This window comes from Lampris incognitus, chromosome 17 (assembly GCF_029633865.1).
Source record: "Lampris incognitus isolate fLamInc1 chromosome 17, fLamInc1.hap2, whole genome shotgun sequence".
Lineage (NCBI taxonomy): Eukaryota > Metazoa > Chordata > Actinopteri > Lampriformes > Lampridae > Lampris > Lampris incognitus.
This window is the reverse complement of record NC_079227.1, coordinates 18,178,812-18,198,642: the sequence shown is the minus strand read 5'-3', so window position 1 is coordinate 18,198,642 and position 19,831 is coordinate 18,178,812. Positions and strand designations below refer to the sequence as shown.

General features: G+C 46.1%; 1 protein-coding gene across 1 annotated transcript; it reads left to right on the top strand.

Moving 5' to 3' along the window:
- Window positions 1–5,271: 5,271 nt before the first annotated feature.
- neurod2 (neuronal differentiation 2) lies at window positions 5,272–8,594 on the top strand. Its single transcript, XM_056297621.1, is given in 4 exon segments — window positions 5,272–5,294; window positions 5,296–5,375; window positions 5,378–5,393; window positions 7,493–8,594. Coding segments are annotated over 4 exon segments (1,221 nt in total).
- Window positions 8,595–19,831: the final 11,237 nt, after the last annotated feature.

The window sequence follows — 19,831 nt, the reverse complement described above, 5'->3', positions numbered from 1 at the left end:
TTTTGAGGAGAAAATTTTGTGTGAAGAGTGATGCTTAAATTACTCACAGTTGAGAACAGAATTTGACCCTCATCAGGCGAATGCATAAAATACCGAAGGTACAAACCTGAAACCGGTAATTTGCCTTGAATCTACCACACCTGTGGTGATGCTGGTAATATCAGGGGTGGTTTCACCGCCATTAAATCTCAAGGATCCATTCAAATTGAGCTGGTACGCTGTTGAAACACTGGCGAAACTTGGTTTTTAAAGCTAGAACTTTTACACATAAATGAATGTCCGTGACGTTCAAGCCCTTGCCAAACGAATTCATGATTAAGCCTATCCCCGCCAGCTAAAACTCTCTGTATTTCGCAGCATGCCGGAGTTTTAAATTAGGTGTCTGGGGGGTGACTTTCCCGCGCTGCATTCCCGCGCGGGCGCGCCGGAAGTCATGCGTAGTGATACATTTTACGCCAATCAGAGTGATTGCTTTGCCAGGGCTGAACTTCCGTGTGACGAAAGCGCTCGCGTGCCTCTGATTGGCTTGCTTTCAGGGTTTTGTTTCGTTGTTTCCTACCTTTTTCTCCCCAGTTGTACTTGGCCAATTACCTTATTTTCCGAGCTGTCCCGGTCGCTGCTCCGCCCCCTCTGCCGATCCGGGAAGGGCTGCAGACTACCGCAAGCCTCCTCCCATACATGTGGGGTCACTAAGTCAAGTCAAGTCAAGCCAATTCGCTTTTCACATGACAGGGAGGAGTTTCGACAGGGGGACGAAGCACGTGGGAGGATCACGCCATTCTCCTCAGTTCCCCCTCCTCCCTGAACAGGCGCCCCGACCGACCAGAGGAGGCGCTAGTGCAGCGACCAGGGCACATCCGGCTTTCCACCCGCAGACTTGGGGGTTCGAACCAGCGATCCCCGTATTGATAGGCAACGGAATAGACCGCTACGCTACCCGGACGCCCTGCCTTCGGGGTTTTTTGTCAGCACGCTTCCGGGCTTGGTAGGTATGGCAGAAACGCGTAAGAAGCGTCCGAGAAACGTTTCTGATGCTCCAGAGAGAAAGAGAAACTGGTCGGTCAGAGGAAGCGTTAAAGCCAAAACAATAGTGACTGACGTTGAGGACAAACCCGGATAACCATTAGTGTAGGGTTTCCCCGTTGGAGAGCCCTGAAGGAATGGAAGTAATTACTCTCACCACCAGAAGGGGGAGAACAACGTCCACCCTGCAGGTTTAACTAGTGACGTAGGCGTGTAGCTAAAGTTTGGTAAAGGCCATGATCTTGGTCTGTCATATCTGCTTGATAGCCACACAAGAAACTGCCTCTGAGACGCTTTGACCCTTTTCTCTCCCCCCCCCCCCCCCAGGGAAAGTACTTCCTTAAAGTAACTAGCCTTCCTGATCTGGACGACTGCTATCTTAATCTTAGGCTTGTGGCTTTAATTTGAAAAATAAATAAATAGATGCTGTGTGGCATGTGCTGTCACAAGCCACTATATTGTTTGGTTGTCCTTGAACTTCTAATCACCGCTGTGGGTAAATATTGTTGGAGCAGATGGATGGAGATGAGGGTGAATACTGAGTATGCGGCGTATATCTCAGGAGGGGGAGAACAAGACACCAGCCGTTGACCCTGTGATGTGAATAAACAATAGCGGATGATGCCACTGAAAAGTCCCTTTTACTTTTTTTTCTTTTGCAACAGGCACCGTCTCTGTCTTACTGAATTTCTAAATCCCAAGAAGTTCATTCTCATTGAAAAATATACCTGGCATGTGTAATGACATGAGGCCTATTCTGGTTGAGCATGTAGCGGTGTTATGATATACTCTTCTCAATAAGGGCTGAAAAACTTACCCCCCCCCCCCAAAAAAACCTACAGGAACAACAAAACAGTGATTCCTCTTTCAATTCTTTTTTGCAAATCTATAAACCTACAAATCTATCGATGAAATCACCACAAAGGATGTAAGAAAAGAAATACTACATTGCCATGGCAACAGTTACTTTTCAGAGTGATGAGTGTTGGCAGTGTAACAACCATAGTGTGTGTGTGCACGCATGTGTGTGATGGGGGAGAGATATGAAATTGTGTCCTTATGTGCTCTGATGTGTGACGCAAGGGGGGAGCCGAAGCCAGGAGGGGGTTGTGTGAGAACGAGTGTGAATATTCGCGCAGGCATGTCTAACCGAGGAGGAGGCAATAGACGGAGGGAGAGAGGGTGCGGCTGAGCTTCAGCAGACGTACACTAACCATACATCTGCAGAGGGGGCCAGGGAGACAGTGAAACCAGGATGCTAAAAACCCTCGGATGGATTCAGGAGGTCGGTAAGACCGCAAGTGATCTACAGCTGCAACCCGGGAGGGGGGGGGGGTCACCCTAAAGTCAGAAAGACTGGCATAGTGCCTGTAGGAAAGACAGAGATGTAAGAGCAACAGACAGAACAGACTGAAAGGCAGAGAGTCAAAAAAGACGGAAGAAGGGAAAGTACAAGATGAAGCGAGACTATCAAATTAAACTAGATAGATAGATAGATAGATAGATAGATAGATAGATAGATAGATAGATAGATAGATAGATAGATAGATAGATAGATAGATAGATAGATAGATAGATAGATAGATAGATAGATAGATAGATAGATGGGTTAATGAAACAGGTTGGACATTCTGCATCTATGATAAAACCCGACACCCAAACACACCAAGACAACCATGCGGATCACCCACAAAAAAAATAAAAATACAATGATCAAAAAAGTTTTGATGCATGTTAATCCAAACAGGTGAAATAATGCTCTTGAGCAAGGCATTAAAGCAGTCTATGGCTTTGTGCAACTAATTTGTTAGAAACATGCAGAGGAGTAATGCAGTCGGTACGTTTTCACAAATGAAACATTGTTCTGAAAACCATTACATAACTCGAGACATGAGGAGCTGTTTGTACATACACCTTTATAAAATGGGAAACGGAATGAAGAGTTTAAGACATAAATGGCACAGCGCGCGCGCGCACACACACACACACACACACACACACACACACACACAGGAGTAGGGAGTTACTTGGGGAAAATAGACCATCAATCAAAATCCATGGTAACACCCATCGTGTCTTGTTTTCCGTCTGTTGATGCAGTAAGTATTTTTGTCCAGCAGATGTCGCCAAGGTATTGTTTAAGCGCTACAATCCACCGCGTTATGTGAGAGAGGACCGCCCTGCGAGCAGAGCGCCACATGTTAAATCACGTTAGATGACTTCACTCAGAATGATCCCTGGTGGGAAATGAGCTTTATTGCAGGAGGAAAGAAGAAAGTTCCCTTTACGAAATAATATAAGTGTGATAGTGAGATAACAAAAACAAAACAAACAAAAAAAACGCCGCATAATTGATTACGGTTAATTAGCTAGTGTGGCAATATTACAGGGCGCCTCTTTTAACTACTTTCGAACCCGGTTTGATCTCTTTACCTTTCTATTCAGATCATTTCACACTCGTTACACGTGACCATCTTTCACGGATGATCCCCCCCCCCCAATTTATATAAATGGGTTTTATGGCATGGCATATGAGAGTTTGTGAATATTTCAAACCCTCCAAGTATTTGTCTACAGGGTTGATCAGGTCATTTGGGACTTGGTGCTCAACAAGCATGTCAGCAGGTTAGAGGTCAGTCAGCGGGTTAAGGGGCGCGTGCCGCACGGGCTGCACTATCTGGTTACGCAGCGTTAAAAAAATAAGAAATAAATAAATAAACAGGGGACAAACTGGGGTGTTGTTCGGACTAAAAAAAAAAACACGTGTGCGTGGAAAATTGTCTTTGAGGCGTAAATCTGGCGGACGTCCGCCTGGGAAACGAAAGAAGGAACTCTATTCGTTTCGCAACAAAATATCAACAAAGATCAATCATGGGTAGATCGATACCCCCCTCCCCTCTGCCCTGTAAAGCGGATGTCCTCGCCTTACTAGCTAATTACATGCCAGCCTAATTAAAACTTGGACCATAGGTGAAAGCCGTCACCGTGCAGCGGCGGGAACACGACCCCAGCGTGGTGTCCGTCCCTGGAAAGGGACAATAGGACATGACGCGGCGGCTGGACGGCAGCGGGCTGTCACGGTGATTCGTCATCCGAATCAAAGTAAATAAAAATAGGCCGTAACAAAATGGTCATTATTCTGTTGCCACTGCATGGCGAAGCGGAGAAGTGCGCAGCCTCCTCAAATTAAATTATTTGGTGTTCCGCACAATTAGCCTATATATCACTGGAGATTGGTTACAGTACGGGTATCCGTCACGCGCGTTAATAGTGGGGCACTGCTTGGACCCTGAAGCCTGTAAAATAAGAGTCTGTGGAAGAGTGAAACAATTAGATCTGGTTCACCAAAAATGTCACACACTCTTACCTTTAATCACTTGATATATTTGAAATTTGAAAACTGATGGTATTTTTTTGTTGTTTAAATTAAGATACCTAATTAGACCGAAACTAAGCAGCGCCATTTGGTCATTCGTTAAGCCTTCTTCAGAATAGGACAAAGGGGGCATCATGTTGGGTTGTGACCCTTTCTTGGTCTTCTTCGAGCTACCGTAATGGACAGCCAGGACATGAATTGGCTCTGTGTACCTGCAGGTCTATGATGGCGGGGGGGGGGGCAGTATGAGTACAGTGGCCGGTACAGCCCACGCCAGGTCATGATGTTGCAAGTCTTGGTCGTGCTAAGGGACAGATAGGCTTTCATCTCTCTCTCTCTCTCTCTTTCCCTCTGTCTGTCTGTCTCTCTCTCCCTCATTGTGTCTCTCTATGTCACCTTTGGCACCAGCCCGCCCACCTGCACTTCTGCCATGCCTGGCAACCAGCTCGCGCAGTCTCCACGCTGGGCTCAGCCCGCTTTAATTGACTCTTGCATGGCAGTTGCACCTTGATCTTTGCGAAAGGCCTTTTATTTGGCCGAGGCCTTTGTGTCTACCCGAGCAGCCCTGTAATAAGACGGGTTCCGCACGAAGCAGACCGCGTCGTGGTGTGGAGTTGATCCGTGGTGGCAGCAGAATCTCATAAGCTTATCAACTGAACGGGGACGCCTCTTGTGTGAATGTGGTCCAACGTTTCCTCTTGTACGAAACAGCCCCGTTTATTTTCATATTTTCTTTTCCAAGAGACATCTTGCAAGAAGGTTTATCTCACACACGTGTTTTTGTTATATCCTTATTCAATCCCTCTCTCCCTCTCTCTCTCTCTCCCTCTCTCTCTCTCGCTCTCTCTCTCGCTCTCTCTGCGCGGTGACAGATGGCGGCTCCCTCTCCCCCGGGAGGCTGATCTCTGTGAACGCGGCCGCGTGTCAATCACCCGCTCTCGTGTGATGGCTCTTGCCGATGACGTGCCAGCCATATGGCCTGGCATCATAGCTGGTATGTAACCCACCCCAGTCCTGCCTCTGAGGTGCCACACTGGCTCCACGCGTTCGGCTCTGGGATAGCAGCAGCCCGCACAGAGCAGTAGGCTGCTGGTAGTATACACCGTGTAGTGTATACCGTAGTAGTAGCGCCGCGCCTGCAGAAACCTCCACGAAGGGCTTGTGGATGTGATGGCCACCCGGAGAGAGATGGTGTAAACAAACCCGCTTTGCTCCACCGCTGAGCCCCATCACATCGGAGGTAGGTTGGGCATTTTGGATGCAAAGGATGTGAAATACGGAAATGGATCAAACGTGTTGTCAGTTTGTTTTCTACAGCGTCTGTTTCATGTCGGGGACGGGGTTGCCCGACGATGCGCATCAAAAACGCGGTTATTTTTTTCTTCTTCTCTCCATTCTGTATATAAGAGCGCGCGCCTCTCCTCCGGAGCTCGTATTTGTGTTTGTTGTTGTTGTTGTTTTTTCTTTCTTTCTCCTGTGCATCGGATGTGGACGGAGATAAGAATTTAGTCAATCTCCGTGCCCTTTGTCGCAGGTCTCATCGGAGCGACTGAGCCGTACACTTCAATTTCCAAACATTAACTTCCAATAAATCCTGCAAAGGAAACTGATCCCGAAGATATGACGCATTTTCCTCCTATAGTGCGCGTTTTAGTTAAACGAATGATTTACTGGCTGTGTTCGGCTGGGAGGGTGGAGGGTGTCTGGTGTGGGTAAAAAAAAAATTTCTTCGGCAATTTAAACGTTTCGAAATACCAAAAAAAAGCTCTATTTGTGTGTGCGTGCATGCGCGTTTGCGCGCGCGCGTTCGTGCGAGCGGGAGTGCACGGACGCGCCGTGGGAATAGAATTCTCCATAGGGCCGCATGGGCTAATTGACAAGGTATTGGTTGGCGTTAATTACATTGTGCTTATAAGATTAGAAAATGATACGCCCTTGCACTCGACAGCGCGCAGCTGAGCTCGGTAATACGAGGGAAACATATGAAGCTTTTGGGGGGCTATAGGGGCTTTGGTGGCCCGTGAGGTTTTGATGCCGTTGCATCCTATCCTACAGCTAAATTATCCAAACTAAATTAGTTAATATACACCCTCATCATGGTCCATCTAGAGACGCAGACGTGCTTGCGTTTGAAACAGGGTGTCCTTTCTTTACGGCCGCAATAGGCCTGAATAGGGATACCTACCCCACACGCTGCACTAGGATTTGCCAAATATTCTACTAACCTTTACATCCTAATGTGAGGGATTATCGTCCTAATTTGACACGAATGGCAACGCCGCGTGCTCCTGCGGGGGGAGGGGGGCTTGCAAAATATTTTCAATTTGGAAAACAAAAAGTCATAAAATCGTCAAAGAATAAAATAAAAAATATATATATATAGGTCTGTAACGTTTGAAGGGTGCGGGATCTTATTTTGGTCATGCGCCCAAAGCGACGCCACAGAAGCGACATGCTTTGGGAATCAAACGCCGGATGATAGCGCCCGGTAAGGTGTGTGTGTGTGTGAGAGACACCTGAAGGGGGGTTTGGAGGTGGAGATGGTCTATAGATAAATCGAGTCCAGAATGTGGTTTGGCTGTGCTGGAATGCCGCCAGATTGTTAGCGATGGAGGCGGAGCTGGCTGGGTGTGGATCTGCTGTAGCCGCAACCTAATGCGTCTCTGGGGACCCGCTGCTGCCGCTGTGCCACGGCGGAGGGTCTGACACGCGTGTGGACCCCGGTGAACCAAACGTGCTGGTTTTTAGGCTTCGACAACAGCAACAACAACAACAACAAAATCTGTGTTCCTGTGGCACATGATAGAAAATGTGCACAGCTAGGCCCATCACATGGCTGCTGTTCCTCCTGTTAAATGGGATCCTAATCACCACCTGCTTGTCATGGCATCCATACACTATGTTTGCGGTCTTTGTTTGAACACACTGGTGTAAAGGGTAGAGTCACCTTATAATGTAATCTCAAAGCATGACTCCAGATTTCGGGCATCCCCCCCCGGAAATTCACCTCTGGATTCCTTCATTACTATAGAGCAGAGAAGGCCACACAGCACAGACAAGCAAGTTTTTTATTGCTATTTTTCTGTCTTTCAGTTTGCTCGCCATCATGTTGAGCCGTCTGTTCAGCGAGGTGCTGCCCGACGTCCAGAGGCTCACAGCAGGCTGGGTCGACGACAGCGAGGGCGAAGACTCAAAGACCAAGGAGGAAGACCGCGGCCCCTGTCACCTGGGGGAAGACGACGTGGACGACAGCGAGCTACGAGAAGGCAGCAGCAGAGCCGACTCCGAGATGGCGGGCGACGACGACGACGACGACGACGACGACGCCGAGGAGGAGGAGGAGGAGGAGTGCGGAGACGAGAACTGCGGCGACAAACCCAAAAAGCGCGGGCCGAAGAAGCGCCAAATGACGCCGGCGCGCCTGGAGCGCTCCAAGGTGCGCCGGCAGAAGGCCAACGCCCGGGAGCGCACCCGCATGCACGACCTGAACTCCGCGCTGGATAACCTGCGCAAAGTGGTGCCGTGCTACTCCAAAACCCAAAAACTCTCCAAGATAGAAACGCTGAGGCTGGCAAAGAATTACATCTGGGCCCTCGGAGAGATTTTACGCAACGGCAAGCGCCCGGACGTCGTGTCCTACGTGCAGACGCTGTGCAAAGGCCTGTCGCAGCCCACCACCAACCTGGTGGCGGGCTGTCTCCAGCTCAACACCCGGAACTTCCTAACAGAACAATGTACGGACGGAGCCCGCTTTCATATGCCCAACTCCCCATTCTCCGTCCACCCCTACTCCTATCAGTGTTCCCGCCTTGGCAGCCCTCACTACCAGCCCGGCTCGAGTGCGCTGAATCTGCGGGGCCACTCTTATGGCTCCGGTTATGAGGCTATGTACCCCGCAGGTGGGACCTCCCCCGACTACAGCAGTCCGGACTACGAGGGCCAGCACAGCCCGCCGGTCTGCCTCAACGGCAGCCTGTCGGGGAGGCAACAGGAGTCGGCGGAGACGGACAGGAACTATCATTACTCTATGCACTACAGCGGACTGACCACGTCCCGGCCCCCGGCGGCGCACGGGCTGCCGTTCGGCCGCAGCGGCGGCGCGCATTCGGAAAACATTCCGCCGTTTCATGACGTGCACTTGCACCACGACCGCGCACCCGCGTACGAGGATATCAACGCCTTTTTCCACAACTGACCCCCGCAACAAATCCCCCCCCCCCAAAAAAAATCAAAACAAAGCTCACGGACCCATACTGACAATCCCGCTGTTGATGAGCAAATGAGGGGCTTCGTCTGCGAGAAGAAAAAAAAAGAAGAAGAAGAGGAGGAGGACAGGGCAGAGACAGCCCCGATCCCCCGTCTGTATTATTGATGTCAACCCTATAATCTTGTAAATTCGATCAACGTGTGTCACAGTCCACGACTTCCCGTCATATCCTGTATGCAGAACACGAGTGCAATTGATATATGTATAGGCAGACGTGAAACGTGTTATGAAACAGACAAAAACAATAAAACAGTATTTTATAATTGCCTGATATTTGATGATTGAGCAAATAAATTGTTGAATACGAGGGGTGGGGGTGGGGGGTTGAAGACCGGAAGAGGGGGAAAGCTGTGGGGCTATGGCTAAAGCCTTACGGCCTGTGGCGCGTGCTAGTTATACGCCACCCCATAATATCACGTTGGAATGATCCAGAATCGAAATTGATTGGTTGATCATTTTCGTATTGAAGACGGGCGCGCGCGCACCGTGTGTGTGTGTGTGTGTGTGTGTGTGTGTGTGTGTGTGTGTGTGTGTGTGTGTGTGTGTGTGTGTGTGTGTGTGTGTGTGTGTGAATAGACGGCTAGCCTAATTCATAATGTAAAATCCCGTCCTTCAGCTTTGGGCAGGGGGGTAAATGGCGCTCATTACACCGCCGGAGATGTATCGATCTAAATGGCGCGTGCTTGCTATCAGGGCAAAACGACAATATCGGGGGGAAAATGTCTGCTCCCAGAAATTCACATGCCCAATACTGTCACACGTGTTGGGTAAATATTGAAATATTCAGGCCAAACATTTCCGTTTACCTATGTAGTGACAGCCCTATAGGCTCAGGTTATATTGTAGAGCACATTGTTCATTATTAAAACATCGCATTTCTGCAACCGTATGTTGTTTAGGAATATAAATGAGCGAGGTTACAGAATAGATGGGCTAGATAACCTGAACAGAACAGCCTATACAGTTTCACGTTATGATGAAAATAGACATTAAATGAGATAAATAATTACATATTAGATATTATTCCATCATGTCTGTCAATGGCATCGATTATATATATATATATATATATATATATTTACACACACACACACACACACACACATATATATATATATATATATATATATATATATATATATATATACTGTGCTGAGTGATGGAGGCTAACACTAAATCCATACAGTAGATAACTGGCAGCAGAACAAACGGTGTTCAGGTGATGTCAGATAATAACAATGATTACGCAAGTTTCCTATTCAAGCCTGGTAGAAGTGAAATCCACCACCTACGTATATATATTCTCATTTTCTGGTCTCTCCTCTGACGTACTGTTGTGAGGAGATTTACAGAGTCTTTGTATAACCTGTCCTGCAAATGACACCAAAATTAGGTCCATAACATGACTTAATGACGCCCAGAAGACTTCAATATATTCTGTTTAATTTAGAAATTAATTCGAAAGGTAAAAAAATACGCTTTCATTATAGCTGCTGTAGTCGGGTAATGGATGGATGGATAGTCGTGTGGTAGTGGTGGAAAACAAAAGGAAAAACGCAAATGATGAGTCACACACTTCTTTTTAGTGCAGGATGGCAGTGTCACTGTTAAGATATAGTGTTTCGAAATCCTAACGCCGGTAATTAAGTTTCCAGCAACTGTTTAATTGTGTCCACAGACACAACACCTAACTACTGAGGGAATGCACTGAGATCACCTCAGTGCATTCCCTCAGTAGGTAGCTGCATGCATCCCTACATGCATGAGGGAATGTAGAGACACATGCATGCAACATTACTTATAGCATCGTCCTCGGATTTATTTCTAAGCCTTAATTCACAACCTTGCTCTGATGAGACAATACAGCATGCAGTGAACACATCTGCATTATATATATTGTGTATATATATATATAATGCAGATGTGTTCACTGCATGTATATATATATAAATTAGTACATCAGTCTGTGTGACATGGAGAGTCCCGCTCATTGTATCTATAGTTTCACGATATGAGAATACAACAAAAAAGAGGTGTGAAAGACTAACTTGCACCGGTTGGACATGTTGAACCTGTTTGCAGATTGAACAGCGGACCTGATGGAGAGGACAAGCTGGCTGGCTAGCACTGATGTGATTCAGACCCATCCTGATATGTTTAGCAGGTCTCCCAGCTCCTGGACCAGTGATGTGATTAACCTGCTGTGGTGCCAAGTCATGCCATTAAAAAAAACAACAATTATATGATTACACATATCACCGTAACACATCACGTCCGGGTTGGTGTATGAATCTGAAATGTGGATAAGCTCTGCATAGCAAACGCTCCTCAGCAACTCTTATTCAAATCTGTGCTTGGGTCATTTCATGGAGTGTGAAGAGCGTTACCGTCGATTTAACAGAGGCACGTCTGCGACGTCATGCAAACAGGTTTTAAAACACATCCGCGGTTTTACAAAGAGATTACGTTTTTGGTTTTTGGTTTTTGGTCTCAAATCGATAATAGGAGCAGGCAGCATCTTTGGACCGCTGCCCTGAGTCCCATATGCTGCTGTGGACATCCAAAGGAGATCAGCGTTGGGCCCCATAGGGTGGAGCCTGGCCCCACAAACACTGAGCTAGGCAGAAAAACAGCCTGATAAATGTACAGTAAGCACGGAACACAGGACAAGCACATACAGACACTATGTGTCCTTTTCCACCGCGCTCGAGACCAGTTTTACCTTTTCATTTGTTGTTCCTTTGGCCGGTTTAACCCTACCCCCCCTACCCCCCCCCCGTGTGACTTACTGAATGAGAGAGTTGCAGGTGGACAAGCAGGTGATCACACACGCACACGCACACGCACACGGACACGCGCTCGGTCTCTCTCTCTCTCTCTCTCTCTCTCTCTCTCACACACACACACACACACACACACACACACACACGCATACACACACACGCACACACACACACACACACGCACACACACACACACACACACACACACACACACACACACACACACACACACAGAGCGATTTGGCTGCTGCATGCGAGGGAAATTAAAATGATGAATTTTGGAGACTTGGCTGAATCCACTGACCTGCTGCCTGTGACCTATACCGAATTAGATTTGCACTACACTATTTATCAACGTGACATAGCCCATTCTACAGAAGTATACTTCATAAAGATGAAGCCCATAGCTCATCGCCCCCCCCCCCTTCTTCAACCTGATGACTTGCGATATATCGACTATCTTATGGCCACCGGTAGCCAGAGAACAGGAGAACAGCAGCTAGGTATGACGCTTAAATGTCCGGAATTACAGTGGTGGAGATACAGACTTGAATTTGACTTTCACACAAATCTGCAGACTAACTGGGAGGATTTATCCAAGTCAGTTTGAGTCCGGTTACATTTTTATTTTTGCAATTTAGTCATCAGACGGTTCTCTATCAGATAGAATATGTGCTTAATGTACGGATGATGATATATATATGTAAACTTCACACACCAAAAAAAAGGAATATATATATATATATATATATATATATATATATATATATATATATATATATATATATATATATATATATATCCGGACAAAATGGGAGAGACTTCGGGAAGAGCATCGGAGGAGGGATCCGCGTGCGGCTCGAGTCGATATTTTATTTGTGGCTCCAGAGGAGGAGACCAAAAGGCCACGGGTCTCACCGGGCCGACCCGGTCTCTCTGGGGAGCCGAGGCCGTCCACAGGTGACGGCCTCGGCCGCGGAGGATCACGGGAAAAAAGAGAGCGCGAGAGAGCACGCGGGATTCCGTTATAACCGCGCTCCCAACCCATTCCATCCCCACCTCGGCCACGGACGCGCGGTGTAGATTTGGGGAGGGGGGGGGCGGTTGGCGTTAGATTTGATGGCGGAAACCTCTGCCAAGTCGCTAAATGTCTAAGCACCATGCAGCAGCAAGGCGGCCAGAGAAGCACACCGCCCCTCTGCCAGCTGCGGCACGTGCCAAGCGGCCGGCCCGCCAAAGAGAGCCTTCTGGGAGGGCCCGTGTGTTTCTTTCCTAATTCACCGGCATCTGTTCATTACTTCCCGCCGTTAAAGATAGGCAGGCCGTCCCAACAAAAAGCGGACCCCCCTCCCTCCCTCCCCCGCTTTTTTAAATATTATTTATGGTCACGTACTTTTGTTGCAGATGACTGCGGAGCTTCAACGCTGGAAACTAAATGGGCGTTTTCTGAAAGGCTGAAGGGGTCTTTAACTCAGACCCGACCCCACAACCCTATTATTATTACCACTGTTATCATTATTATTGTTATCGTTATTATTGTTATTATTACTATTATTATCGTTATCGTTATTATTATTATTAATATCATTATTATTATTATCATCATTATTAATATTATCAGTAGCAGTATTATCTACTTAACGACAATTTCCTTCAGGCTGAGGCCGGACCTCATCGTCCTACAATTTGGGACATTTGTAATTCTAAAGTTCTTGAATTTCGTTGCAGATGAAATGAAATGACGACCCGCATTACGATACACCGCATGTTGCTCCTGTTGTGTCTACGGGACAACTGTTACACACTGTGATCTGGGGAGGGGGAAGGGGGAGGGGGGGACATTTCGTTTCCTTACACCTGCAAGACTAAACGGACAATAAACCGGAAGTCCCCTGACTTCTCCACACCTCAGACTGCGGGCTGACATTGCTGCGGATAAAATACAACAATATGACAATTCAACTCACAGCTCTCCTGCACCAAATCAATTATTTAACCATGTGAGGATAATCGCCAAAAACAGGTGCTTATTTCAGAAAAACCATGCAATTACTGTAATTACATAATCCGGGATGGAGGCCTACTTAGCCTCTTTAATAATCACCCGCGTGATCCCCTTACATGTGGGACCCACGAGAAGAGGCCATCGCATTGGAAACAGAAGATGAAACAGGCCGTGCAGATCTGTGCACACTGTCCCTCAGGAGACTTTTACACTCATTTATCGGATTAGATCAAATATTTAACCGATTAATTATTTTTGAAATTACTCTCCCAATTACAAACCATCACAGAAATAATCACCTTCTTATTGCTCGTCGTAAAACAGACAGATTTGTTTGGTTGCAGACCTCGGATGTCAGTGGAGATTAGAGGGGGGGCCACTATAACCAAACCATAATCCGCTTCTCACGCCACCGTTTCAAATATTCAGGACCAACAAAAAAAAAGAAAAAGAAAAAAAAGTTGAATATTTAAACGAGAGTGACAAGATCTCCACGTAAGCCCATAATCATTCATCCAATGCTTCCTGTGGGAGGGCAACCTGCATTGTCCTCTGACCCCCCCCCCCACACACACACACACACACACACACACTTGAGAGAGAGAAAGGGGAGGTCCATCATGACATGCTATTTGACAGGTGCATGCATTTGCACACGTTAAGTTTGGTACAGAGTCACCTCCACTACAATGAGCTTTGACTGCCCCCCCTCCTCCTCCTTCACTGCCCCCCCTCATTCACTGCCCCTCTGCCAGCCTGAGTGCCACGCCCAGCCCTCTAAAAGGCACATAACTGGCATAGTGGCATGGGTGAAATTCCACTACATCTGTGGAACAATTGTGTGTGTGTGTGTGTGTGTGTGTGTGTGTGTGTGTGTGTTAATGTGTGTGTGTGTGTGTGTGTGTGTGTGTGTGAGAGAGCTGTCCGTATGCAACACCTGTGTGTGGACGGGTAAGTGTCTTTGCAAAGATAGTAATAATAAAAGAAAAAAATGCAGGTGTGAGTGTTTCAGTGCACATTGGGATATTTCGGTCAAGTCGACGCCTCTCGCACTCCGCCTGCCTCCTGTTTGGCATCTCCAAAATAACCCGGCAGCTCACACACACGCAAACCCCGTCCAACACAAACCCACACAAAGATTACACCGACTCACTGACTCGCTGCTGAATATAAATGTATACACAGTTCTGTGTCAGTGAGCCTTTGTCATATTTGATATGCACGTGCACGTGTAAATGTGTGTGTGTGTGTGTGTGTGTGTGTGTGTGTGTGTGTGTGTGTTGCATGCAGTCAGTGCTATGTGCGTTAAGTGTGTGTGATATCCAGTCTGCTTTTGTGCATGGCAGCTATAGAGGTTGTTGCCACTCTGCACAGATGGTGGGAGGTTTTTTTTTTTTTTTGGGAGGAGGGTGAGAGTGAGGGGTGGGGTTGTAGGAGAGGAGAGGAGAGGAGAGGAGAGGAGAGGAGAGGAGAGGAAGAGGAAGAGGATTGCACCTCTCTGACGCTGGCTGGCCACGGTCATGCGGGCCGCAGTAATTGGCCTCCATATTGAGGGGTTTTGTGGTGCTGTGGGGTGGGCAGGCTCCCAGCTGGACCTGTCAGATGGTATTCCATCCAGCTCATTGCCCTCGCTCCTCTCTTCTCTGCTCCTTCCTTCTCCCTTCTCTCTCTCTCTCTCTCTCTCTCTCTCTCTCTCTCTGCCTCCCTCTCCCTCTTTCTATTCATCTGCCTGTCTCTCTCGGTTTCTCCCTCTGACTCTGTCTGTCTTTCTTTTTTAACTGGTCTCCCTTTTCTCCGTTATCTCTGTCTCATCCCGCACAAACATATCAACTCTCTCTCTCTCTCTCTCTCTCTCTCTCTCTCTCTCTCTCTCTCTCTCTCTCTCTCTCTCTCTCTCTCTCTCTCTCTCTCTCTCTCTCTCTCTCTTTCTCTCCCCCTCCCTCCCTCCTTCTCCTTTCTGCTCACACTTTCTTTTCTGTACGCAGTCACGTCCATGAAAATGCTCTTTTCGCACACCTCCATCACACACTTGATATTTATGTTCACACACACACACATACGCACACACACACACACACACACACACACACACACACACACACACACACACACACACACACACACACACACACACACACACACACACACACACAGGTGTGTACACACACAGATGTAAGTACACAAACAGTGCTTTCGCCTCCCAGCGTCTCCCTCATTTCCTTACCCTCTCCTCTCTTTCTGTTCTTTATGCTCCTCTCTCCACACTTCTGCCCCTATCAGCCCCCACACGTGCAGCAGTCACTTCCATCAGACACGTTCAACTTCTGAAGTGCATCACACCCCAGAGCGGTTCCTCCATCTCCTCTCTCTCTCTCTTGCTCTCTCTCTCTCGCTATCTATTTCTCTCTCGATCTGTCCATCTAAATTCAAATTCAAATTCAAATAGCTTTATTGGCATGAACAGAAAATATGCCATTGCCAAAGCAGTTTATAAAAAATATCTATCTATCTATCTATCTATCTATCTATCTATCTATCTATCTATCTATCTATCTATCTATCTATCTATCTATCTATCTATCTATCTATCTATCTATCTATCTATCTATCTATCTATCTATCTATCTATCTATCTATCTATCTATCTATCTATCTATCTATCTATCTATCTATCTATCTATCTATCTTTTACACACACACATGCTCTCTCTCTCTCCCTCTCTCTCTCTCTCTCTGCAGACATGTGTACACACAAAGTAAAGAAGATAACACACATCTCACTGAATAGATTCTCCAGAATCCTCCTTCATTCCAGGTTGCTCGTCCCCCCTCCGCCTGCCGCATTTGGGGAAACATTTACAGTGTTGAGCACAACATCATACGATCAAAGACATTTTCTAAACCTTGTCTGTGAGACCCTGTGACGAGATCCTGGTGCTGGATCCTGGTGCTGGAACGTGGCTTTGAAAATAAAGGTTTGAAAATTAGAGCAGGTTATAACACCACATACTGTCATTGTGAACAATGCGTAAATATTTCACTGCAAAAAATTGTGATCTTACAATAAGTTACTGGCTACTAATTGCACTACATTTACAATAATTTTGCAAAAATTATTCATAACAACGTACTACAAAATCACAACGTTTTACTTGTTTTGTTTTTTGTTTTTTTACAAATAATTCAATCCATTGGCAACTGTAATTTTGGGATATGATACGGTCAGTTTACAGTTTGCAACTGTACATTAGTTCACTTAGCCGCTGTGCTTTTAACTGCAACCTAGTCAGTAATTAATGATGGGTGAAAGGTTAAATAACACTGCAAATAATTTCACTGTGGGTTCACAAGGTGATGTTTTCAGCATTGGGGCAGGACTGCAATGTTTAAAACTTCGTATTATTTACAGTTCCACTGTTAATGTAAATGAAACTGCTCATGTAATTGTTTACAGTCAAGGCAGACTGCTTGCAAGAAATCCTAAACCACAATGCCCAGTGTCTTTACATGGACATCCACTCATGGTCTGCCAGTTTCCTCCATTGGGTACACACCTGTGGGTGGGTACCCCCACACTTCTTCTTTACTGTACAGCCACTTACAAACACCCACTGACTGCAGTAGGCCATGGTCCATACCGCCCTTATTCTACTGCCTCATTAGTATTATTATTATAAGCCTTTCAGTTAACAACACCACATCCCTGATAGAAGAGCCTGCGTTGCTTGCAGCTAAGTGTGCACTCAAACTACAAAGACAGACATGTCAAATTAAACTAGATTATCAGCGTCTGAAATAGCATCGAGAACATGTCTTTATGCGTGCTCAACAATCCAGGTAAGGAAATTCCAGAAAGTTGAATCAGTTCATCTGGACCAAACATTTATTGAGAGAAACGTTTCATCACTCATCTAAGTGACCTCTTCAGTCTCAGCTGACTGCAGGTATCCCCACCCTTATAAACAATATGCCACTGTATTATTTACATGGGTGGGGATACCTGCAGTCAGCTGAGACTGAAGAGGTCACTTAGATGAGTGATGAAACGTTTCTCTCACTAAATGTTTTGTCCAGATGAACTGATTCAACTTTCTTTGAGCATCAAGAATATATCTGAAAAATCTTACGAGCCCCCGGGTGTGGTTAGCTCACCCTTGCCCGCCCCACTGCCATGATGTCCTCTGGTCTGACAGATCTTGTGAAAATTGATGACATTATTTTGAATTTACCCTGGTGGCATGTTGTGATGTTGTCTCTGACATCCCACATTGTCTTCTTTCTGAGTTTGGTGAGGTTAGCTGTCTCAAAGTTTGAATAAATGCCTGTTAACTAACATATTTGCATATATTTAACTGACTCTAGAGGCACATATGGGACGAGAATGGCCTCATTCAAGCATGCAGTCATGGTAAGTTACAGTATCACACCTGACACAGTGTTCCTCACAGTGGGGATGATGGCTGTGCATACAACTAAACAACACCATCAAAGGGATAGCAAGCTAGGTAACGTTAACAAACAGCAACAGGGTGATATGGCTTGTGTCCTTTCTGAAAAATAACTGTTGATAACGGTATTTAACCCCCCACAATAAACCATAAGATGCATCACTAGCTAATGTGCTGACTAGTTCCATGTTAGCATCTTGCTATTAGCTTATCCAGTGCTAGCTAGTTAAAATACCCCTCTCAACAATGATTTGACTGTTCTTAAGTTAATTATTGTAACTATGAAAATGATTAAATTCTGAAATACTTACCTCATTCTGTGAGTGATAGAAAAATATTTGACAGGCCTTCTCGTACTTTTTCCACTTCCAGTGGCAAATTCAAATTTCAGAGCAGGCATCCCACAATGCTTTGTGTAACAGTTACATTCAAATTCACGTTTCAAAAGAAATACCCAGGGCACATTACATTTCACAGTATAAATGTGAATACCATAATGTATTGGGAGAGTCTGGTAATTTACATTATTGTCAAACGCCACACATTTTGCCAACGCTTGCTCCTGTTGTTACCCACATTTGGGTTTATTTAGAAAATAAATTTCCCCATTAAGAAACATATTAAAATCGATCCACAAGTGACACATCTCCAAAATGTCTGATATGAACTCAGAACCCTTTCATAGATCTAGAAAAACCCTTTCCGACAGAAGTAGAGAAACGGAGGGATATTTGTGAAGACATAAAAAGGTGAAGAGATGAACATGGCTGTATGAGTGTTTTATGTAAAGACCAGCAATTATGTTTAGACAGCTATTCAGCTTCAAGAACACAGTCATGTTAGCCCTTCAACCTCATTATACTTACGTGCTGGAAAGCGTGTACTTGAGTTGATTCAAAACAGCCGTCTCTCAGAACAAAAACTATTAAAGAATAGATTAAAATAACAGTTCAAATACATAAGACACGTTATGTTGTAGCATCATTTTGTGATCAAAGACTGTATCAATTGGAAAGGCTATCATCATCCACACTAACCGGGGACGTGATACACATACACACAGAAATGGAGGTCACGGTTAAGAGGCTGAAGGAAATGGGATGAAGAGGGAGGTCGGCCCTGAGGACTCATGCAAAGTCAAAACCAATGGGAGGCCAAAGTCTAAAGAGATGTGTGTGTGTGTGTGACGAGAGATAGTGAGTGAGAGAGCGAGAGAGAGAGAGAGAGAGAGAGAGAGAGAGAGAGAGAGAGAGAGAGAGAGAGAGAGAGAGAGAGAGAGAGAGAGAGAGAGAGAGAGAGAGAGAGAGAGAGAGAGAGAGAGAGAGAGAGAGGGAGAGAGAGAGAAACAGAGAGAGCTTAATTGTGTACTGGAGTAAGAGCAGTAATGTACAGTACAATGGTTTGTGTGTGTGTGTCTATATCTGCATATTTTGGTGTGTATGTGTGTGTTGTGACCGTATGTGTGCAGGGGTTTGCTGGTTGTGTTTATGTGTGTGAGAGGAGTGTTTAAATTCAGTGACAGCTGTTCATTAGTCCATTACAACCCGACACTGCTGATTCCTCAAAGCGGCAGACACCAGCAGAAAGAGAGACGGGCAACCTGGCACTTGCACACAGACTGGCAGTGCTGCCTGCTCAGGGAATGGCAGGGATTTTGAATGCAGGACAGACAAGGGCACTCAATAGACCAAGTAGGCCGTCAATAATTTACGTTATGTTTATTCAAATCGTGCCAGTAACAAGTTGAGGAACATTTACAATTAGCGCCTTACAATGGCGACAATTTAAAGGAAAACTCCGGCAGTTTTTAACCTAAGCCCCATTTGCCTATCGTTGGGAGTCGAACTGAGCAATGAGTATCACCCATCCATCCATCCGTCATCCAAACCGCTTATCCTGCTCTCAGGGTGGCGGGGATGCTGGAGCCTA